Source organism: Hypomesus nipponensis, chromosome 13 (genome assembly GCF_054491055.1).
Source record: "Hypomesus nipponensis isolate SF chromosome 13, ASM5449105v1, whole genome shotgun sequence".
In the NCBI taxonomy this organism is placed as follows: Eukaryota; Metazoa; Chordata; class Actinopteri; order Osmeriformes; family Osmeridae; genus Hypomesus; species Hypomesus nipponensis.
In genome coordinates, this window is record NC_140373.1 from 1254909 (window position 1) to 1277920 (window position 23012).

General features: G+C 53.1%; 4 protein-coding genes across 6 annotated transcripts in view; 3 read left to right on the forward strand and 1 right to left on the reverse strand.

The window, feature by feature from the left end:
- The window catches only part of LOC146259372 (dynein axonemal heavy chain 17-like), a 27635-nt gene extending 27323 nt beyond the window's left edge, over window positions 1-312 (forward strand). The window contains exons 58-59 of the mRNA XM_084670424.1: window positions 53-148; window positions 262-312. Coding sequence (XP_084526550.1) covers window positions 53-148; window positions 262-312 — 147 coding nt within the window. The remainder of the gene's footprint in view (window positions 1-52; window positions 149-261) is intronic.
- The window catches only part of LOC146259373 (dynein axonemal heavy chain 17-like), a 20135-nt gene extending 10127 nt beyond the window's left edge, over window positions 1-10008 (forward strand). For all 3 annotated transcript variants that reach the window (XM_084669603.1, XM_084669601.1, XM_084669602.1), the window contains 23 exons: window positions 53-148; window positions 262-478; window positions 602-809; window positions 1223-1338; window positions 1748-1940; window positions 3149-3384; window positions 3594-3716; window positions 3825-4029; window positions 4219-4383; window positions 4489-4629; window positions 4712-4882; window positions 5195-5317; window positions 5394-5587; window positions 5766-5914; window positions 6082-6209; window positions 6317-6544; window positions 6847-7038; window positions 7145-7324; window positions 7513-7695; window positions 8060-8242; window positions 8434-8577; window positions 8650-8875; window positions 9707-10008. In XM_084669603.1, coding sequence (XP_084525729.1) covers window positions 330-478; window positions 602-809; window positions 1223-1338; window positions 1748-1940; window positions 3149-3384; window positions 3594-3716; window positions 3825-4029; window positions 4219-4383; window positions 4489-4629; window positions 4712-4882; window positions 5195-5317; window positions 5394-5587; window positions 5766-5914; window positions 6082-6209; window positions 6317-6544; window positions 6847-7038; window positions 7145-7324; window positions 7513-7695; window positions 8060-8242; window positions 8434-8577; window positions 8650-8875; window positions 9707-9954 — 3885 coding nt within the window. In that variant the 5' untranslated portion in view covers window positions 53-148; window positions 262-329 and the 3' untranslated portion in view covers window positions 9955-10008. The remainder of the gene's footprint in view (window positions 1-52; window positions 149-261; window positions 479-601; window positions 810-1222; window positions 1339-1747; window positions 1941-3148; window positions 3385-3593; window positions 3717-3824; window positions 4030-4218; window positions 4384-4488; window positions 4630-4711; window positions 4883-5194; window positions 5318-5393; window positions 5588-5765; window positions 5915-6081; window positions 6210-6316; window positions 6545-6846; window positions 7039-7144; window positions 7325-7512; window positions 7696-8059; window positions 8243-8433; window positions 8578-8649; window positions 8876-9706) is intronic.
- On the reverse strand, window positions 9345-16900 carry pgs1 (phosphatidylglycerophosphate synthase 1). Its single transcript, XM_084669624.1, has 11 exons — window positions 16750-16900; window positions 15348-15540; window positions 14597-14674; window positions 14362-14455; window positions 14082-14271; window positions 13678-13856; window positions 13044-13240; window positions 12578-12869; window positions 11901-12049; window positions 11653-11801; window positions 9345-9950 (listed from the first exon to the last, which is right to left on the reverse strand). The coding sequence occupies exons 1-10, from the start codon at window positions 16866-16868 to the stop codon at window positions 11682-11684; spliced, it is 1611 nt and encodes a 536-aa protein (XP_084525750.1). The 5' UTR covers window positions 16869-16900; the 3' UTR covers window positions 9345-9950; window positions 11653-11681.
- A 2736-nt stretch (window positions 16901-19636) lies between these two features.
- On the forward strand, window positions 19637-22125 carry socs3b (suppressor of cytokine signaling 3b). The gene is made up of 2 exons (XM_084669672.1): window positions 19637-19815; window positions 20519-22125. Exons 1-2 carry the CDS (start codon window positions 19687-19689, stop codon window positions 21056-21058), a joined length of 669 nt encoding a protein of 222 aa, XP_084525798.1. The 5' UTR covers window positions 19637-19686; the 3' UTR covers window positions 21059-22125.
- The last annotated feature ends 887 nt before the right edge of the window (window positions 22126-23012 follow it).

Sequence of the window (23012 nt, forward strand, 5' to 3'; positions counted from 1 at the left end):
TGAGTATCTGGTGAACCTGTAGCTGTGTGTGTGTGTGTGTGTGTGTGTGCAGAACGTGGGAGAGAAACAGAGGTCGTGTGAGGCAGACTTGGCCAAAGCAGAGCCTGCCCTCATGGCTGCTCAGGAGGCCCTCAACACCCTCAACAAGGTTACTATGGCAACACAGCCAGCTCCCCCCCATCAAGGCTCCCCCAGCGCTGTGTGCGTGTGTGTTCGTCTGTGTGTATTCATCTGCGTGTGTGTGGTGTGTGTCGTCGCCAGGGCAACCTGACGGAGCTGAAGTCGTTCAGCTCCCCCCCGAGGCGGTGGTGAACGTTCTGGGGGCGGTGATGATCCTGATGGCTCCTGGAGGGAAGATCCCCAAGGACAAGAGCTGGAAGGCTGCCAAGAACATCATGGCCAAAGTAGACGCTTTCCTGGACTCCCTCATCACCTACAACAAGGAGAACATCCATGAGGCCTGCATCAAGGCCTTCCAGTGAGACCACACATGTAGTACTGATGCATCCTGAACCAGATGCCTTCTATCCCCGCCTCCCATGCTGAGTGTCTTTCTGTGTCTGTGTATGATGTGTGAGTGTGTGTGTGTGTATCCACCCAGGCCGTATAAGAACGACCCCACCTTCGAGCCAGACTTCATCCGCTCCAAGTCGATCGCGGCGGCGGGTCTGTGCTCGTGGTGCGTGAACATCGTGACGTTCTACGAGGTGTTCTGTGACGTGGCGCCCAAGAGGCAGGCTCTGGCCCAGGCCAACGCAGAGCTGGCCGCCGCCCAGGACAAGCTCTCCATCATCAAGGCCAAGATCAACGTGAGGATCCAGGATGTAAAAGTAGTGTCAGAGGGCTTCATCGTTGCCCTCAGATCAGCACCTGTAACCATCAGAAACCCTCAGAGAAGGAAAAACTCCCTCACTAGAGTTACAGGTCAGGGCTAGGGTTACAGGTCAGGGCTAGGGTTACAGGTCAGGGCTAGGGTTACAGGTCAGGGCTAGGGTTACAGGTCAGGGCTAAGGTTAGAGGTCAGGGCTAGGGTTACAGGTCAGGGCTAGGGTTACAGATCAGGGCTAGGGTTAGAGGTCAGGGCTAGGGTTACAGGTCAGGGCTAGGGTTACAGGTCAGGGCTAGGGTTACAGGTCAGGGCTAGGGTTAGAGGTCAGGGCTAGGGTTACAGGTCAGGGCTAGGGTTACAGGTCCTGATCAACCGGATGTTTCTTGTCTGCAGCAACTGAACGCCAACTTGGCCAAGCTGACGTCTGAGTTTGAGAGAGCAACGACAGACAAGCTGAAGTGTCAACAGGAGGCCGACGCAACCAATCAGACCATCTCCCTGGCCAACAGGTGACCAACCAGTGTGATGGGCTCCTTTTTAGATGGGTTATCTGGTTGGGTCTCGTGTGGGAGGGGTGTGTCTCATGTGATTGTAGAACATAACAAAATGGTGTATTATTAATGTTGTTGATGTCTTTGTGTAAAGTTGTGTAACTGTATGATAATGCATCTGTGTGATGTTGTGTAACCATGACGATGTGACTGTCAGGCTGGTGGGGGGGGGGTCTGGATGTTGTGTAACCATGACGATGTGACTGTCAAGCTGGTGGGGGGGGGGGTCTGGATGTTGTGTAACCATGACAATGTGACTGTGAGGCTGGTGCGGGGGGGGGTCTGGATGTTGTGGAACCATGACGATGTGACTGTCAGGCTGGTGGGGGGTCTGGATGTTGTGTAACCATGACGATGTGACTGTCAGGCTGGTGGGGGGTCTGGCGTCTGAGAAGATCCGCTGGTCTGCGTCTGTGGCCCAGTTCAAGATCCAGGAGAAGACCCTGAGCGGTGACATCATGCTCATCTCAGCCTTCGTCTCCTACGTGGGATACTTCTCCAAGAAGTACCGCAGCGACCTCATGGACAACTACTGGCTGCCCCACCTCAAGCAGCTCAAGGTGCCCAGCCACGCCCACAGACCCAGCACCACAGCAGGGGAGCAGCCTGCTGTGTCTGAGGAGTGTTTAAGGAGTGACAGGAGTGTCTGAGGAGTGTCTGAGGAGTGTCTAAGGAGTGACAGGAGTGTCTGAGGAGTGTCTAAGGAGTGTCTAAGGAGTGTCTGAGGAGTGTCTGAGGAATGTCTAAGGAGTGTCTGAGGAGTGTCTAAGGAGTGTCTAAGGAGTGTCTGAGGAGTGTCTAAGGAGTGTCTGAGGAGTGTCTAAGGAGTGTCTGAGGAGTGTCTGAGGAGTGTCTAAGGAGTGTCTAAGGAGTGTCTGAGGAATGTCTAAGGAGTGTCTGAGGAGTGTCTAAGGAGTGACAGGAGTGTCTGAGGAGTGTCTAAGGAGTGACAGGAGTGTCTGAGGAGTGTCTAAGGAGTGTCTAAGGAGTGTCTGAGGAGTGTCTAAGGAGTGTCTGAGGAGTGTCTGAGGAATGTCTAAGGAGTGTCTGAGGAGTGTCTAAGGAGTGTCTAAGGAGTGTCTGAGGAGTGTCTAAGGAGTGTCTGAGGAGTGTCTAAGGAGTGTCTGAGGAGTGTCTGAGGAGTGTCTAAGGAGTGTCTAAGGAGTGTCTGAAGAGTGTCTAAGGAGTGTCTAAGGAGTGTCTGAGGAATGTCTAAGGAGTGTCTGAGGAGTGTCTAAGGAGTGTCTAAGGAGTGACAGGAGTGTCTGAGGAGTGTCTAAGGAGTGTCTGAGGAGTGTATAAGGAGTGACAGGAGTGTCTGAGGAGTGTCTAAGGAGTGTCTGAGGAGTGTCTAAGGAGTGTCTGAGGAGTGTCTGAGGAATGTCTAAGGAGTGTCTGAGGAGTGTCTGAGGAGTGTCTGAGGAGTGTCTAAGGAGTGTCTGAGGAGTGTCTGAGGAGTGTCTAAGGAGTGTCTAAGGAGTGTCTGAAGAGTGTCTAAGGAGTGTCTAAGGAGTGTCTGAGGAGTGTCTAAGGAGTGTCCAAGGAGTGTCTAAGGAGTGTCCGAGGAGTGTCCGAGGAGTGTCTGAGGAGTGTCTAAGGAGTGTCTGAGGAGTGTCTGAGGAGTGTCTGAGGAGTGTCTGAGGAGTGACAGGAGTGTCTGAGGAGTGACAGGAGTGTCTAACGAGGGTCTAAGCATGCCGTGTGTTTGTGGGAGTGTCCACGTGACTAATCCCCCTCCTCCCTCCCCCCCGCCCCCCTCCCTCACCAGGTGCCGATCCCCATCACTGAGGACCTGGACCCCCTCATGCTGCTGACTGACGATGCTGACATCGCTGCCTGGAGCAACCAGGGCCTCCCCAGCGACCGCATGTCTATCGAGAACGCCACCATCCTGTGCAACACGCAGCGCTGGCCGCTCATCGTGGACGCTCAGCTGCAGGCCATCAAGTGGATCAAGAGGAAGTACGGAGACAGCCTGAAGATCATACGGCTGGGCCAGAAAGGGTGAGGCTCACCCTAACCCTGGCTGGGTGGGGTCATGACGGGTCCTACAGGCAGGGTGTAGTGTGTACTGTGTGTATGTAGTGTGTGTAGTGTGTGTGATATATGGCCTGTGTGATGTGTAGTGTGTGTAGAGTGTATAGAGTGTGCAGCAGAGTGTGGCGTAGAGGAGAGAGCAGGAGATGATGTGTGTCTCCTGGCTTTGTCTCCAGGTACCTGGACAGCATCGAGATGGCCGTGTCCAACGGAGACACTCTGCTCCTGGAGAACATCAGTGAGAACGTGGAGCCAGTCCTGGACCCCCTGCTGGGCAGGAACACCATCAAGAAGGGCAAGTGAGTCAGCATGACCTCTGACCCTCCACACCCCTCCTCTGCACCCCCTGACCCTGCTCACCCTGTGACCTGGCCGTCTCCTCCCCTGACTCCGCCCATGTCCTGCAGGTACATCCGTATCGGAGACAAGGAGGTGGAGTACCACCCTAACTTCCGCCTCATCCTGCACACCAAGTACTTCAACCCCCACTACAAGCCCGAGATGCAGGCCCAGTGCACGCTCATCAACTTCCTGGTGACGCGCGACGGCCTGGAGGACCAGCTGCTGGCCGCTGTGGTTGCTAAGGAACGCCCCGACCTGGAGGAGCTCAAGGTGAGGAGGGGTTGCCATGGCCACACGGTTATTTCCTGGTTACTTCCTTCATGTCTACAAATGACATCCAGCTGGAGGAAGATAGCAGCTGGGGGATGATGTCACCAGAGGGGATGATGTTTCCAGAGGGGATGATGTCACCAGAGGGGATGATGTCACCAGAGGGGATGATGTGGTCCTGGTGTGCAGGCAGAGTTGACGACGCAGCAGAACACGTTCAAGATCGTGCTGAAGCAGCTGGAGGACTCCCTGCTGGCACGCCTGTCCGCCGCCTCGGGGAACTTCCTGGGAGACACGGCCCTGGTGGAGAACCTGGAGACCACCAAGCGCACCGCCACCGAGATCGAGATCAAGGTGAGGGCACATCCCACACCAGGAGGGGGCGGGGGGGTCCTGGGAGCTGTGTGTGTGTGTGTGTCAGGTTTGGTCCTGAGAGCTGTGGGTGTGTGTGTGTCTCAGGTGCGTGAGGCAAAGATTACGGAGGTGAAGATCAATGAGGCCAGAGAGAACTACCGTCCTGCATCAATACGAGCCGCTCTGCTCTACTTCATCCTCAACGACCTCAACAAGATCAGCCCCATCTACCAGTTCTCCCTGAAGGTGCTCTGTCCAGCCCTCACACCTCAGACTGGCTCCCTCACACTCACTCAAGCTGTGTGTGTGTGTGTGTGTGTGTGTGCAGGCCTTCAGCGTGGTGTTTGAGGATGCCATCATGCTCACGGAGCCTGCAGACGAGGTGAAGGAGCGCGTGGTCAACCTGATCGACCAGATCACCTACTCTGTGTTCATCTACACCAACCGCTCACTGTTTGAGAGGGACAAACTCACCTTCATCGCCCAGGTGGCCTTCCAGGTCAGAGGTCATGTCAGGGGTCACGGACACGGGCAGGACACACACACTGTAGGACACACACTGTAGGACACACTAGAAAACACAGATATATGTAGATTTAACATCTGTATTCATCTAGCAGACTCTTGTATCCAAAATGGCCGACAGATAGCTAGATAGTAGAGCAGAACATGAAGGATCAGAAGGGCATAGTTCTTACAGCTCAGACTCAGTGGAGAAGACACATCCGTCTGTCAACATTTTGTTTTTCTGAAAACCAAACGTGTCTTGAAGAGCCATGTAAGAGTGTGTTGGTGTGGACCTGATACTCAGATCCTGCTGATGAAGAAGGAGATCAACCCAGTGGAGCTGGAGTTCCTGCTGAGGTTCCCCTTCAAGGCTGGCCTGGGCTCTCCTGTCGACTTCCTGTCCAACCAGGGCTGGGGGGGCATCAAGGTGAGCACACACACACACACACAGAGATTTGACCACTGAGCGAGGCATCATAGAAACGTGTGTGTGTGCGTCTCAGGCCCTGTCTGAGATGGATGAGTTCAAGAACCTGGACCGGGACATGGAGGGCTCGGCCAAGCGCTGGCAGAAGCTGGTGGAGTCAGAGGCTCCTGAGAAGGAGAAGTTTCCCCAGGAGTGGAAGAACAAGACAGGCCTGCAGCAGCTGTGTATGATGAGGTGTATGAGGCCCGACCGCATGTCCTACGCTGTCAGGTAGCACAAACACACCACCCTTAACCCGCCCACCTGTTTGTGCCACCTACTGATAGGCTACTGTGCAGTAGTTTTTGAAACGTCCGTGCTCTGATTGGTCGTTTGGATCCACACTCACTCAGAAGCAGAGCTTTTCTCAGCATGTGTCGTTTCACCATGGTTGTGTGTGCGTGTGCAGGAACTTTGTGGAGGAGAAGCTGGGGGTGAAGTATGTGGAGGGGAAGAGTGTGGACTTCTCTGTGTCCTGGAAGGAGAGCAGCTCCTCCACACCCATGTTCTTCATCCTCTCCCCCGGGGTCGACCCCCTCAAGGACCTGGAGGCTCTGGGTCAGTGCACACACACACACTCACACACACACTCACACACACACTCACACACACACACACACCCAACAAACTCTAGACCGCTGCTAAACAAACCCCCTCCTCTTCCTCCTTGTCTTCCCACTCCTCCTCTCCCCCTCTTCCCGCCCTCTCTCCTCCTCCTTCTCCAGGTAAGAAGTTGGGCTTTACGTTTGATAACGGGAAGTTCCACAACGTGTCTCTGGGTCAGGGTCAGGAGGTTGTGGCCGAGGCAGCGCTGGACCTGGCTGCGGTGGAGGGCCACTGGGTCATCCTGCAGGTACACTCTCTCTCTGTGTGTGTCTCTCACACACACACACAGGGGCACACTCCACAGTTGACCTGAAGCCTTTGACCTGCTCCATGTGACGTGTGTCTGTCCTCCAGAACATCCACCTGGTGTCCAAGTGGCTGGGCAGCCTGGACAAGCGTGTGGAGAAGTACAGCCTGGGTAGCCATAACGACTACCGTGTGTACATGAGCGCAGAGCCGTCGTCCACGCCAGAGTCCCACGTCCTTCCCCAGGGCCTGCTGGAGAACGCCATCAAGATCACCAACGAGCCCCCCACAGGCATGCACGCCAACCTGCACAAGGCCCTGTACCTGTTCAACCAGGTAACACACACACACACACACACACACACTACAGCATATGGGATCATAGTGCATATAGAACAGTAGATAATCAAGGGTCACGTGTCTGTAAAAACTCTGATACCTGCTGTGTCCATACTCTGATACCTGTTGTGTTCCATGCTGTGATACCTGCTGTGTCCATACTCTGATACCTGCTGTGTTCCATGCTCTGGTACCTGCTGTGTCCATACTCTGATACCTGCTGTGTCCATACTCTGATACCTGCTGTGTCCATACTCTGATACCTGCTGTGTCCATGCTGGGACCTGCTGTGTTGTCAGGACACGTTGGAGATGTGCTCCAAGGAGTCTGAGTTCAAGGCCATCCTGTTCTCGCTGTGCTACTTCCACGCCGTGGTGGCTGAGAGGAGGAAGTTTGGGGCGCAGGGCTGGAACCGCTCCTACCCCTTCAACAACGGAGACCTCACCATCTCCGTCAATGTGCTCTACAACTACCTGGAGGCCAACTCCAAGGTGCTGCACGCACGCACACACACATTCTCCCTCAGTCCCTCCCGGACAAGCACAATGACAGAACTCAGGTTGAGCTGTGTGTGTGTGTGTGTGTGTGTGTGCGCAGGTGCCATGGGATGACCTGCGCTACCTGTTTGGGGAGATCATGTACGGAGGCCACATCACAGATGACTGGGACAGGAAGTTGTGTCGTACCTACCTGGAGGAGTACGTGCGATCAGAGATGCTGGAGGGAGAGCTCAACCTGGCTCCTGGCTTCCCTGTGCCCCCCAATACAGACTACAAGGTCTCTACACACTCTATCTTTTTCAAAAATATTTGTTCAAACTTCAAACAATTTTCCTAAATATTTTGTAAACCTTTCAAAACTTTTTTTCTAAAATATTTGTTCAACCTTTCAAAACTTCTTTAAGAATCAAGATTTTTTGTAACAGTTTTTTTCCCCCTTTCTTTCCGTCTGTGTTGTGTGTGCAGGGATACCACAGCTACATAGATGAGATGCTCCCTGCTGAGAGTCCCTACCTGTACGGCCTGCATCCCAACGCTGAGATTGGCTTCCTGACCGTCACCTCAGAGAAGCTGTTCCGCACCGTGCTGGAGATGCAGCCCAAAGAGTCCAGCGCTGCCGGGGGTGCAGGGCTGTCCCGCGAGGACAAGGTCCCCCACACACACACACAGACTACACACACACACCCTGCCTACACACACACAGCCTACACACACACAGCCTACACACACACACCCAGCTTACACACACACACAGACTACACACACTGCCTACACACACACACCCAGCTTATACACACATCCTGCCTACACACACACAGCCTACACACACACACACAGCTTACACACACACCCTGCCTACACACACACACACACACAGCCTACACACACACACAGCCTACACACACACACACAGCTTACACACACACCCTGCCTACACACACACCCAGCCTACACACACACACACCTAGCCTACACACACACACCCAGCTTCTGTTAATGTGCATGTGTGCAGATGAAAGGCATCTTGGACGAGATCCTGGAGAAGCTTCCGGAAGGCTTCAACATGATAGAGATCATGGCCAAGGTGGAGGATCGGACTCCCTACATCATCGTGGCCTTCCAGGAGTGTGACAGGATGAACTCCCTCACCAGGGAGATGGGCCGCTCCCTCCGAGAACTCAGCCTGGGCCTCAAGGTGTGTCATCTGCTCCCCACTGGCAGGGTTGTTCCAGTCCTGCTGCAGCTATGTTGCTCTATTGAACCTCAGTCAGCACGAAACACCTTGTTGTGCGTCGCTACAGTTAAGCTAAACTTAAACACAGTTAAACTTACCATGCACAGCATGTCTGACTGCTGACAAACAGCCTGATGTGTGTGTGTGTGCAGGGAGAGCTGACCATCACCACAGACATGGAGAGCTTGGGGAATGCCCTCTTCCTGGACACAGTGCCAGAGTCCTGGGAGAAGCTGGCCTTCCCCTCCCTGCTCAGTCTGGGGGGCTGGTACGCTGACCTGCTGCTGCGCATCAAGGTACTCTGCTATCTCCCCTCCCCCCTTCCCTCTCCTCTCCCCCCTTTACTCACCCCTCATCCTCCCCCCCAGGAGCTGGAGGCGTGGACAGCAGACTTTGCCCTCCCCACCACGGTCTGGCTGGCCGGCTTCTTCAACCCCCAGTCCTTCCTGACGGCCATCATGCAGTCCATGGCCCGGAAGAACGAGTGGCCCCTGGACCGCATGTGTCTGTCTGTGGAGGTGACCAAGAAGAACCGCGAGGACATGACCAGCCCCCCTGGGGAGGGAGCCTACATCTACGGCCTCTTCATGGAGGGTAGGACACACACCATCACACACACACACACCATCACACACACACCATCACACACACCATCACACACACCATCACACACACACCATCACACACACCATCACACACACCATCACACACACACACACCATCACACACACACCATCACACACACACACACACACCATCACACACACACACACACACATCATCACACTCACACATCACACACACACACCATCACACACACACACACACACACCATCACACACACACACACACACATCATCACACTCACACATCATCACACACACACACCATCACACACACCATCACACACACACACACACCATCACACACACACACCATCACACACACACACCATCACACACACACACACACACCATCACACACACACACACACACACACACACACACACCATCACACACACACACCATCACACACACACACACACCATCACAGAAAGCAGAGTCAACCAATCAAACCTTTATTATTTTATACTTTTGTACCTTATTAAAACTCCAGCTTTATTTTACAAAGAAGAAACGCTGTACAGTTTCCGTGGTGACGGTATGAGGTGGTTAGAGTGGTCAAGAAATACAGTTATTCAGTCAGTTTTGCTCAGAGCTGGAGACTCTTGTCAGAGATCAGTCCTCCCTCCTGCAGCCTCAGGCCTCCTCTGGTGGAGGAACTGGCCTTCTGGTTTCTGACATGGTGTCGAGTTGATGAAACAAGGCAGAAAACACAGTGTTGTCATGGTAACAGGCAAAGTGGTCTGAAGTGATGTAGTGTGTGTGTGTGTGTTGTGTTAATGCGTGTGTGTGTGTGTGCAGGGGCACGCTGGGACAGCCAGACAGGCGTGATCGCAGAAGCCCGTGTGAAGGAGCTGACTCCCAGCCTGCCCGTCCTGTTCATCAAGGCTGTGCCAGTGGACCGCCAGGAGACCAGGAGTGTGTACGCCTGCCCTGTCTACAAGACACGCACACGAGGACCCACATACATCTGGACCTTCAACCTCAAGAGCAAAGAGAAGCCTGCCAAGTGGACCCTGGCTGCTGTCTGCCTCCTGCTCAGCGTCTGAAACACACACACACACGACACAACGGTTTGTTGCAATCAACAGTAAAAAAGAAAGAAAGCACTACAGACCTCGACGAGTGCTGTTTGTTTCAGTGAGATGTGAGTGTGAATCTGTCAGGGTTGTCTGATCAAATCCAATGTATTTGTAGAGCCCTTTTTACAAGCAATGTCACTGAGGGCTTCACATACGCCCACAGATGTGAGTGACAGGTCTGAGGGCTTCACATACGCCCACAGATGTGAGTGACAGGTCTGAGGGCTTCACATACGCCCACAGATGTGAGTGACAGGTCTGAGGGCTTCACATACGCCCACAGATGTGAGTGACAGGTCTGAGGGCTTCACATACGCCCACAGATGTGAGTGACAGGTCTGAGGGCTTCACATACGCCCACAGATGTGAGTGACAGGTCTGAGGGCTTCACATACGCCCACAGATGTGAGTGACAGGTTTACATGCTGCACCTCTACAAGTGTCGGGGTCGACATGGGGCATGTGAGGAACTGGAGGACAGGTCTGATTGGATCCATGTTCTACAGTCCACTAGAGGGCAGTCTGTACCACACACGCACACACACACAACTTCTCCGACACGTCAATAAGCTGATTGAAGGAATGCTGGAGCTGTTGGGGCGTTAGTACGAGCCGTTGGAAGTCTCCTTCTGGATCGTCTCCAGCATTTACTGGCACTCTGCACATCACAGCTGGAGAACAAACCCTTTTCTGTCATCTGCCTCCCCATACTTTACCTTCCCACGGCAGATCAAATGAAAATGCATCCTTTACTGATCTGTTTTAGTCTGGCCCAAACACACAGGCATCTGAACCCTTGTGCTGCCTTCAAGTCATTGGGACCCACCGTCGTGGTGCAAAAGGTGGGTCACAGTGACCAGAAAGCAGCACAAGGTTAACCGGAGCTCCATCCCTCCCCTCTGGTGGTTAAACCCAGCCCCTGGCCCTGACATTGCTTTTACTCAGAGTTTAACTAAACAATCCCTCAACATTTCCCAATGTCATGCGGGAAAAGTGCGTGTGTAATTCCAGAAAAGTTTGGATTGCAAGATCTAGTTGCACCAGTTAACTGTAAGCAGGCAGCTCTGTATCAGATTATGAATGTAAAAAAAACATTCCTCCCCCCTCCCCCCCCCAGCATTTACTGGCACTGCTCAGCCCTCAGCACTTCCTGGTCGGCTTATTTCAGCCCTCAGCACTTCCTGGAGTAATCTACAGATGCATCTACAAACATGCAAGGTGGCTTCCTCTCTGTGGCTCCACCCCCCCCTCCCTTCATGTCCTCCCTTCTCCTCCTCGCTCTTCACAGCCCCCTTCCTCCTACTCCTCAGTCTTTCCTCCCCCCACACCCCTCCCTCGCCTCCCCCCACACCCCTCCCTCTCCTCCCCCCACACCCCTCCCTCTCCTCCCCCCACACCCCTCCCTCTCCTCCCCCCACACCCCTCCCTCGCCTCCCCCCACACCCCCCCTCCGTCTCTCTCTCCCCCTTCTGCAGCAGGACTAAGGTTAGTACTGAGTCTAGACAGTTACGTGCATGTGGTTGTTTGATTTCTGCATGTGACACCATGATGTCTGGCGTAGATCGACGAACCTTCACATGCACACCTTCCTCGACGCACACGTCTGAAGAGCATTCTACATGCACTGTTTGGGAATGACAGCGTATGAATGACGAGTGTCCGTACCTAAACACAGCGGTGGAGGCTCCAGCAGCTCAGAAGAAGTTCTTGATGAGCGGCGTGACCAGTTTGACCCACAGCTTGACATGGCGGTCAGGCTGCTGGAACGTGGAGGTCGACACCGCCGTGGAGCGCTCGTACAGCATCTCCTGCTCCTGGGGGAGGGACACAGAGAGAGCATGAAGAGAAGAGGTCCTGTACATCAGACTGGAGTGTGTCAGGTCCTGGTGTGTGAGGGCAGGGGGGGGGGCTACCTCATGTAGCTGCGCTTGCAGCTCCGGGTTCTCTGTTACTATGGCGATCTGGGCCTCCAGGTCACGGTGGACAGAGCGGTAGCCGAAGTTGGGAGAGCCAATCAGAGTGAGGCAGGGGCGGTCTTGGCCTCGCAGGTAATACCACAACCCTGAGGTGGACAGTGAAACGGAATCAAACTTCACTGTCCATACAGGAAGGACATGTTTCTTGAGCTTCACCTTCAATTAACAACATGGCTTCCAGCTCCTCCACCCACCAGCTACATTCAGACATATCCACTGAAACCTTAAAAAGGTCTTGGCACATTCTCTCCTGCCTGAGGGAGAGACCCAGGAACTGTAACTAAGACGCCATGCTGGGACACCAGCCTTCAGGAAGTGGGAAAGAGTCAAGCAGGCTGTCTGGAGGTTCGAGCATCAGGTTGCCATGGGAATTTCACCCTGCCAACCACAACTGAATGAAGAAGGCAGAAAGCCCCGAAGCCTTTCCAAACCTCAGGAATGAGAGTGTGAGAGGGTGTGTGAGTGTGAGAGGGTGTGTGAGGGTGAGTGTGTGTGTGCATCCTTGCTCCTAGAGGTGTCTCACGCTACGCGTCTCCAACCAGAGAACAGCTACAATCCTGTCAACATTCTGCTCCTAGCCTGACCTACACACATGCAGGTGTGTGCTAACCCACCCTTGGCGTGGAAGGTCCAGTGTAAGCGGTGGTACTCATGCAGGTGCACCCTGTCCTGCTGGTGCAGCTTGCACACTTTGCTGTAGAACTGCCTGGCGATGTGGATGTAGGCTGCAGGGATCGCCCCGGCAACGCCCTTTGCCCCGAAGAAGCCGTTGACCTCTGGGGAGGCGGTCAGGATGCGGTAGTCTGCCCCGGCCGCCAGCACCAGCCGCATGTAGGCGCGCGTCAGGTTGAAGTACCCCGACGTCAGGAACACGGTGGCGTCTGAACCGGCGTCCGTCAGCAGGCGCTGGGAGACCACACGCACGGTCACCAAGGTTACCGAACACTTACGCTACACACAGCCGTTACCGAGGTTACCGAAGACTAGACCTAGATTACTAAACACCCGTTACCTGGCCACATGGAAACAACACCAGGATATGACATCACCATGCGGCGGCGAGCGGCGCGGGGCTCCTACCTTTGTGATCTGCTCGTCCACCTGGATCCCCAGAGGCTTCATCTGGACCAGGGGGAACACCCAGGTGTCTCCCCCCTCCTCCCCCCGCGCCTCCCGCTCCCTCTCCTCTGATTGGCTGAGCTGCTGCCGTGTCCGTGCCGTGTTCACCACCTCCATGATCCGATCCCGAGCCGACTCTGAGAAATCTGCCCGGTTACCTAGCAACCAGAGAGAAGGCTGTCACGCTGCCTGTCTTTCACACACATGACCATAACCACACACACAGAGCAGGGGGGGTGCAAACTCAGCTACATTTTACATGTTCCCTTTTACTGAGATCGGCGTTCCCCATTTCTGGAATTTATTTATTGTTGTTTATAACGCAGGAGAGTTGGCAGTGCATTTGTGTCTGTCTGTGTGTTTGTATGTCTGTACCAGTAGGGGTGTGTGTGTGTACCTCTGTAGGGGTGTGTGTGTACCTCTGTAGAGGTGTGTGTGTACCTCTGTAGAGGTGTGTGTGTACCTCTGTAGGGGTGTGTGTGTACCTCTGTAGGGGTGTGTGTGTACCTCTGTAGGGGTGTGTGTGTACCTCTGTAGGGGTGTGTGTGTACCTCTGTAGGGGTGTGTGTGTACCTCTGTAGGGGTGTGTGTGTACCTCTGTAGGGGTGCACCATGCCGTCTAACATGCTGACGGTGTCGTCTGACTGCAGCTGCAGGGACACGTCTCCCACGGCGCCCACCAGAGCAGAGAAGAAGTCAGCCACCTCTCCACAGTCCTCCAGCAGCACATAGCGGTCCTGCCGATTAGTGAAGTAGGACTCACTCAGGTTAGCCCTGGGGGGGGGGGGGAGGGGAGAGGGGAGAGGGGGGGGGGGAGAGGGGAGAGGGGGGGGGGGAGAGGGGAGAGGGGGGGGGGGGGGAGAGGGGAGGGGGGGAGGGGGGGGGGGGGGGAGAGGGGAGGGGAGGAGGACAGACATTCTGAGACAAACGTCCTTAAATTTACAACACTTTTCTCTTTCTATTGCACACACAGATACACAGGCACACCCCCCCCCCTACCCGCTGATGATGATGCTGTTGTCGAACAGGTACACCTTGATGTGCTGGACCCCGATGGTCTCGTTGAAGCGCTGGGGCACGAGCAGGCGGAGCAGGCCGCGCAGGTCGGGGGTGTGGTACAGAGACACGCGCACACGCTCCCTGAAACGCTCCAGCAGGGGGCGCAGCATGCTCCTGGAGTTGGTCTGGCCTGGACACCCACACCCCCCTAAATATTACACACGCAATATGATCATAGTCCAGACTTTTATTGTGATAGCGAGCAGACAGGAAGCCAGACCTCTGGATCCTCGTGTGTAGTCCAGCAGGACAGACACGCTGAGGTCACCACCCTTCGCCTCGGAAACTTCCAGAGCTTCGTGCATGCAGTCCACCTGAACACAAACTTTAAAGGTAAGAAGTTCACATTCCACTCAACGCATTCAGGTCCATATATTCCCGCCTGACACACACACACACACACACACACACACACACACACACACACACACACACACACACACACGTGGTCTTACCAGGTCCTGCTCCAGGGGTCCTGTGCCCAGATAGAGTGAAGCCATCACCACTCGCTTCTTAGCTGTCTTTATACGTGCCTGAATAGAAAAAACACACACACACACTGGTTACACATCTACAACACAAACCAAAGGTTACACAATTTAATGTAAAGTATGCCATGATCCCTTTTTTATTTTTATTTTATTATGTATTTGCTGTATGCTTTATTTTCTGAATCCAGAATAAATGTCAATAAACACTGAAGATCAAGATGTTCTAACATGTTAAACCGGTGCGAAGCCTCAACACAGTCATTCTGCATGACTGCAGCTCTGAGGCTGCACCTAAGGACTGGCTGCTACCTGCAGATAAACACTGACATCCTCATTACCACGCGCGCACGCACACACACACACACACACACACACACACACACACACACACAGAGGAGGACTCTGGGTGGGGTCAACATCAAGCATGGGAACTCTCAGGAAGAAAGTCTAAATAAATAGTTATGTCAGTAAAACACTTGACTGCTGCCACGGTAACAGACGACATGCCAACTACTGCCCACAACACGGGTTGTTATGAACCCATAATATCTCACACCCGTCCCAGTGTCATCAGCTCTGAGGAGACTGGTGGGGCCCAGTGGCTGGATCATTTGACTGGTAAAAGCGATGTCAGCGATAATGCTAAATAGACACATTCCCATGTTTATCTTCATCCTTATCATGATGATGCTGCCAGTGACAACAGGTGTCCTACCTTCATGACCTGGTAGAACTGGTCTGGGGAGGAGAGGATGTGGATGTGTGTCCCAGGCACCCTGAAGGCAGGCACGTGCTCCGCCATCCAGCGAAAGCGAGTGTGGAGGCTGTCTGAGCCCTGGGCCACGGGGGCGGGGCAGGGGGCGGGGTCTGCCTCGGCCAGGAGAGGAGCCAGCAGCAGTACAGAGGACCTGTGGGGAGGACTGTGTGTGTCAGAGGGGAGTGTGTGTGTGTGTGTGTGTCAGAGAGAGGAGTGTGCGTGTGTGTGTGTCATCTGACATAATTTCCTGCCAGACAAAGGGTAGCAGGGGCCTAAACCATAAGGTTGTGACCCCTGAACACACGAGAGCCACAGGTCACAAACTACCAGGAGACCAAGGGTATCCAGTGTCAGTGACTCCCACAGTTCAGCTGACTGTACCTGACGTCTCTTTCAAGCTCTGTGAGATCAGACCTGTCCTCGGGGGAAGGTTGTCTGAACCACAGGGGTCGTTTTATCTTGTGACAAGACGACACAAACACTGTTAAATGAAGAATGTGTACTTTTAGCAGCTCCTTCCTTATCTTCCTGACATTTCAGGTTTGCAGCAAGTCTTAGACCTTGTAATGCTCGATGTTTGTAGTTGAGCCACGTGTCTCTCAGTTCCTCCTGGGTGATTTGAAGCATGTGGTTGGGACAGAGCCTCCTATTCACACACACACCGTTTCTCGTTACAGCGCAGAGCGCACTCCTTATCTTTTACACTCCTTATCTTTCACACTCCGACTCTACTAAGGAAATGATAACCGAATCTTTATTGTTCTCGCTTTACGTCAAATACTGTTAAAAAAAACGTCCTGATCTTTGCCCCTTTAAAGATAAGCCTGAATGCACTTCTGCATTGGACTACCGCGTAAACCTAAGCATATTCTTAGACTTTGTCAAATTAAGCTGATGTGAAACTGACATAAATCAAGATAGCAACATCCGTGAAAGTCTAGATATAGGCTACCAGCTGGAAAACACTCAACACGTGTGTATGACTACAGGCGTTCCCTCCAGGCGACCAAAACATGTTCTGATCCGCTGCTGGAATTAGTTACGGTGACACGAGAACAGTGTGTACTATAGTTGTAAGAACCGGGGCTAACTCTTTGTGCCGATTATGTAACAGCTGCAAGCTAAAACGAACACAGTATACCACGTCGGTAATCCAACACGACCTTGCAAAATAGTGCAGCCTGGTTGTCTATTTTAACAGTAAAGTAAATAATTAAGTACGCTAGCAGCATAGCAGTAGAATAAAGCTAGCTATGGTGCACAACACACATCAGTGGTCGCTTACACAACAAGTTGACAGTGCTGTCATTTAGCACTGCAGAGAATCAACGTCAATCTCCACAGAGGCATTTCATCTTACCCTCTCCTTCGGTCCCTTGTTCGAAAGAATCGGTCGGATATGCGGGTGAATACCCCGGTTAGGGCCGGTGTGTACACCGAATACACTAACCTCCTCCACGACATGGGAGCCGCCATCATTACAGCCACGTTTGAATTGACTAAACTTTATCAGTGGCACCTGCGCATTACAACAAACAAAACACGAGGAACGTTGCAGACTGTGCACCGCGTCGGCTGTAGCAACCACAGAAACTGGCTATTTCTCTAACTGCACTCTGGTTATTTATACATGTCAACCATCGAGATTTTCTTAAGATCTATTTCTATGTTCTCTTTCACTGTGGCTATGTCCTGTTATAATGGTTGATTCGTTGTTCCGTGGAAATGTTAGCCTAATCGTATAACATTTAACCAGAGGACCCGTTTTGGGCTTGTGTATCTAGGTAATTTAGCTGTCCGAGAAGTATAGATCATGTTCAAGCACCGGGTAGCCTAGATTATGGATTTGCTATTCTCACAAACAAAACAACAATTATATAGGCTTAGTTTAATCGCATACACAAACCTCACACACCTGTCTTAAACACACGCAAAACAAACATTGTTATGTATGAAAACATCTACACAGGATTAATGTAAAATATTAATTTATATAAGTGAAATAATAAATATTAGGCCTGTGGCATTTGGGGGAAGTCACTTTGAGAAGTGAGACCTCTAGTGGATGAGTCTTGAATAACAGGAACGGTAGTTATGAGGATCTTAATTAGAAAGATTTATGGTCAATTTATGTCAGTCCGTAAGTAAGACTAACTGGATCTCACTACTTATGTTAAAGTAGTGTATTACTATCCTACGACGGCCTATGTCAAATTCTACTACGATTCGCTACTAGCCTACTACTAATGTGTTTTGTGAAAAGTGATAAAGGTCTGCATGCGTCGTAAACTTGATCAGCGACTACACTCTTTAGTGATAACCGTTGTTTTATAATCTCCTTAGTTGTCACTGTGTTGAATTATCGTCTTCCCGGGGCTTCAACTTTTTTTCTACCTTGCCGGAGCGAGAAGAGCAAGAAGGGAGGATCTGCCGGCAAATACCAAGAACCGTCCCGTAAAGAAGGTCACACTGATTATTTATTGGCAATCTGCCAAGACCGCGTGTGTGTGTGCGTCTGTGTGCGTGTGTTTGGGAGCGAGAGAAAGGCAGAGAGAATGTGTGTGTGTGTGTGTGTGTGTGTGTGTGTGCGTGTGCGTGTTTACTGGAAGAACCTCCGAGGAGAGGAGGTGGAGCCTTACGAATAGCCTTTACTCACGCGCTGCCCGTACAGACACAGCTCCCTCCGTCCGACTAGCGCTAGCGACGGTCTGGTCTGACTATCCCACTATCCCTCTAACCCGGCGTGTAACACCCCAATTGGGCTCCGCATGAGAAGTTAATGACTAAGTTAATAATTAACTTAACACGGCGACACTCGGGGACATCGGGTATTGTATCCCCGTGGAACGGACAGCCAAGGATAGCGAACCCCCCCAAGGTAATGACAGAGAAAGGACTGCTGTCTTGGTGCCGCTACTTGGAGAAAAGGTTGGATGAGGAGAACGTGACCGTGCAACAGGACATCAACCAAGCCGTTAGTGTTGTGGATTTCATCCATTATTTTTGCAGACTCGATATTCCGGGCTGTACTCTCCAGTACCCTATGTCGCAGTGCAGTCATGGGGACATATATCGCGCTCTCGTGTGCGTGTTGTGAAAGTATTTTTTCTGTGAGTCAGTTCAACCAAGAGCAATGCACGCCGTCTTTCCTAAACGAAAGACCGGGTCCTTGAGGCGCCTCGAGTTGTGAGTCATTCAAGTGGAGCTAGTGCAGTCACACGTAAGTCCCGGTCCACCAAAATATCACACCGGAGCGGAGGGGCGACCCAAGCGACCAAGACAAGGGTGCCATCATTCATGATGAAACCGGAAAATGGGGCCGTCGTGTTCTGAGCGAGGGGGAAAATAGGTTATTTATTTATTGAAAGAAGCGGTCCCATTCACGGTGACCCCGTTTCTCAAATTCCTGGCGTGGCGCCGGATCGAGGACAATTGAAGACCATCGGTGTTAAGTTGCAGTCAAAATGTTTACAACCTCGGAGGATAACCATTTGAAACCATGAATACATAGTGTACTACGCTGATGTACTTACTGCTGTTCGTGTTGAAGTCGGTCATGTCATGATATTCTGAGGCAGATACATAGAAAGGAAGCTGCTGGAAATTCATAGGAATGTCATCCAGTATACCTGTTCATATATTCAAGTCATAGAGTGAAGTTTTCTGTGAATGGGCTGTTTCTCTCTGGCGACAATCACTCCAGGAAAAAACCCACCTGGTGGCAGGAACATAATTATACCCTCAAGTCAGAGTTTGCACAAAGTGTGTGTGTGTGTGTGTGTGTGTGTGTAGTGGAGAGTCTTAGTCATAGGACACACTGTACTGTCATGTAATCCCAAATTTCTCTCACCTCTCTCCCCCTCTCCTCTCTCTCTTTCTGACTCTATCCAACTCTCTCTCTCTTACTTCTTTCTCTACTCTTACTTCTTTCCCTCCCTCCCTCCCTCCCTCCCTCCCTCCCTCCCTCCCTCCCTCCCTCCCTCCCTCCCTCCCCCCTCCCTCCCTCCCTCCCTCACCCCATCTCCCTCCCTCTTCCTCTGCCTCTTTCCCTTCCCATCTTTCTCCCTACACTCCTCCCTCACCCTTTCTCTCCCTCCCTTCCTACTCCCCTCCCTCTCTCCAGCTGTGTGTGGGTGCTTCCTCCCAGCTCTTCTCTGGATGCATCAGGCTCCTCTCTCCCCGCGCCCTGGGCCCTCTGTGTGACCCCCTCCTCCTCCCCCCTCCTCCCCCCACCCCCCCTCCTGCTCTGGACCCCCCGCCCCTGGGAGAGCCAGAAGGGGCAGGGGGTCAGGGCGCCATGGTAACCCACAGCAGGCCCCGCCCCCCCACCATGAACAGCGTGACCCCCCCAGAAGCCAGGGGTCAGGGGTCAAACATCACCCCTCACCGCTACAAACCCTTCAGCTCACATGCCCACTACCAGCAGGTCAGTTTGCTCCCGTGGGTGGAGAGAGGGTCGGGAGGGAGGAGAGAGGGTCGAGAGGGAGGAGAGAGGGTCGAGAGGGAGGAGAGAGGGTCGGGAGGGAGGAGAGAGGGTCGGGAGGGAGGAGAGAGGGTCGAGAGGGAGGAGAGAGGGTCGAGAGGGAGGAGAGAGGGTCGGGAGGGAGGAGAGAGGGTCGAGAGGGTGTGGGGAAGAGGACTGTCTCATCACAGAACTCTATATAACCTCTATAGAGTGATATCATAATAATGTAAGGGTTAGATGGCTGAGCGGTTAGGGTGTCGGGCTATTAATCAGAAGGTTGTTGGTTCAATTCTCGGCCGTGCAAAATGACGTTGTGTCCTTGGGCAAGGTACTTCACCCTACTTGCCTCTGGGAGAATGTCCCTGTACTTACTGTAAGTCGCTCTGGTTGAGAGCGTCTGCTAAATGACTAAATGTAAATATAAGTGATGGAGCAAAGCCAGCCTGTGAGGGGTCAGATTGTCGCAGTGCCACTAGGTGCTGTTAACATGCTGTCCACTTACCATTCAATAGGTGCTGTTAACATGCTGTCCACTTACCATTCATGTAGTGCAGGATAATAGATGGGTCAATTGTTTTGAGAATACATTCCAACAATATTTCAGTTGCTAAAGTTTAACATCAGGTTCTGCAGAGTCTAACCCCTGTCTCCCCCCTCTCCCCAGGTGATGTGTGCGCTGCGTAAACTCCAGGAGAGCGGCTTCTACTGGGGTCCTGTGGGGGGCCGTGAGGCGGGGGCCCTGCTGCGCTCGGAGCCCCCCGGAACCTTCCTGGTGCGCGACTCCTCGGACCACCACCACTTCTTCACCCTGACGGTGCAGACGAGCCGCGGGGCCAAGAACCTGCGCATCCACAGCTCCGGAGAGGGGGGCTTCTTCCTGCAGCCTGACCCCTGCTGCAGCCTCACCCCGCCCCGCTTCGACTGCGTGCTCAAGCTCATCGCCCACTACATGGGCAGGGGGGAAGGGGGAGGAGGGGAGGAGGGGGGAGGAGGAGGGGGGGAGGCGGGGGGGAGTGTGTACCTGATCCACACGGGCGGGGAGCGCATGCCCCTGGTGCTGCAGCGCCCCCTGGCCTCCTCCCTGTCCTCCCTGCAGCACCTGTGCAGGAGGACGCTGAACGGACGCACGCCGGGGGCGGAGGTCACGGAGAGACTCCCGCACGCGCTCAGAGACTTCCTGGATGAGTACGACTCTCCCATCTGAGCACTAGGGGGGAGGAGCTGCTCTCTGGAGGGGAAGTCTGAACGGGCTGGAGGCATGTTGCCCCGGAAACAGCAGGATTCTGAAGAGACCCGTGTGGGTTACCACGGATACCCCCCCCCCTTTCTCCAACCTGGTGTCTCGTGGTCAGACCAAGCCAGGTAAACACCGGGGTCAAAGTTCCCCGGTGACTGGCTCACACTTAGAGCAGACTCTCGTTGAACATTAGCCTGACAGCTTATCACGATGGCAGTGAGTCCTGGGTCTGAAAAAATGGTTCCCTGGAGCTTCTCTGCTGGTTCTCTGCTGGTTCTCTGCTGGTTCTCTGCTGGTTCTCTGCTGGTTCTCTGCTGGTTCTCTGCTGGTTCTCTGCTGGTTCCAGGAATAAGAAGTCTCTGGTCTGATGTTGGTGATGAAGCTGTCAAGGGTGCAGACTAGCTGGAGCACCAGACGGAGAGAGAGAGAGAGAGAGAGAGAGAGAGAGACAGAGAGAGAGAGAGACAGAGAGAGACAGACAGACAGACAGACAGACAGAGAGACAGAGAGAGACAGACAGAGAGAGAGAGAGAGAGAGAGAGAAAAGGGGATAGATCAAGAAAACAGCAGTCAGAGCGAGGGGTCCAGAGCAGAGAAATGTGTGTGTGTGTACATGTGTGTGTGTGTACATGTGTGTGTGTGTGTGTGTGTGTGTGCGTGTGTGTGTGTGTGTGTGTGTGCGTGTGTGTGCGTGTGTACATGTGTGTGTGTGTGTGTGTGTGTGTGTGTGTGTGTGTGCGTGTGTGTGGCAGTCTACACATTTCCACTGCTGTGTGCCAAGAAACATTGCCTCATAGAAGGGTGTGGGGCATCAGGCTTGACGACAACCACTAGCCTCTCTCTCTCACATACACACACACTAGCCTCTCACACACACACACCACACACACACATGCTAGCCTCACACACACACTGCTTCTGCTTCTATATGCTTGTCTGCTTGAGGTAGCCATTGCAAAAAGTGTGATGTGGTGTCCATTATTTTAAAAGATTCTCCCTCTCCCCCCCCTCCCTCTCCCCCGTCTCCCTCTCTCTCCCCCCTCCCTCTCTCTCTCCCCCCCCCCTCCCTCTCTCCCCCCTCCCTCTCTCCTCCCCCTCCCTCCCTCCCCTCTCCCTGGTGTTGAGGGTTAGGGTTAGGGTTAGCGTGTTGAGAGAGTGTGTTGAGAGAGCGTGTTGAGAGAGAGCGTGTTGAGAGAGAGCGTGTTGAGAGAACGTGTTGAGAGAGAGCGTGTTGAGAGAGACCGTGTTGAGAGAGAGCGTGTTGAGAGAGAGCGTGTTGAGAGAGAGCGTGTTGAGAGAGAGCGTGTTGAGAGAGACCGTGTTGTGACAGTGACGTTGTGCAGCACCAAGTCCTGGCAGGCAGCTCCAGACAAAGCACATCTTATTTTAGTCCAGCTCGGCAGAAAAACAACAGAACAAACACAATAACAAACTCAACAATGGCTGCAGGATAATGACATGTGTGACAGAGGGAGTGGAAGGAAGGAGGGGGGGGGGGGGCACAAGTGAAGCAGTCATTCAAAAAAATACAAATTAAAAAAAACACAGACTCGGAAGGAAACGATGCAACCGGACAGGAAGTTGTTGATTTCAGAACCACGAGCAGCCCGTATTCTGTTTCCTGCCTCATTACCCAGCTTGTCTCCTTATGTCTCCTTCACTTCTTTTCTCTTTGGCACGAAAGCAGGTCGGCTGTCTGGACTGGCTGTGCGTGTGTGTGAGTGAGTGAGCGTGCATGTGTGTGTGTGTGTGAGTGAGCCTGTGACGGTCTGTATGCATGCGTGTCATCTTGAGAGTGTGTGTAACTCCTCTGAATCGGTGTGTGATTGCTGGGGCTGCAGTGTCTTCCTGAAGGTTGTCAACCTGCCAAATCAACACATCATTTACATGTCAGACCTCCTACTCACATGTAGAGATTCAT

Bases quoted from the DNA above. Each gene is read 5' to 3' on its own strand.
- socs3b (XM_084669672.1), top strand. From the start codon at position 19,687: ATGGTAACCCACAGCAGGCCCCGCCCCCCCACCATGAACAGCGTGACC. The intron at 19,816-20,518 runs GTCAGTTTGCTC...CCCTCTCCCCAG, and splicing joins CACATGCCCACTACCAGCAG to GTGATGTGTGCGCTGCGTAA.
- pgs1 (XM_084669624.1), bottom strand. From the start codon at position 16,868: ATGATGGCGGCTCCCATGTCGTGGAGGAGGTTAGTGTATTCGGTGTAC. The intron at 15,541-16,749 runs GTAAGATGAAAT...TCCTCCCCACAG, and splicing joins ACAAGGGACCGAAGGAGAGG to GTCCTCTGTACTGCTGCTGG. The intron at 14,456-14,596 runs GTAAGACCACGT...GTTTGTGTTCAG, and splicing joins GACCCCTGGAGCAGGACCTG to GTGGACTGCATGCACGAAGC.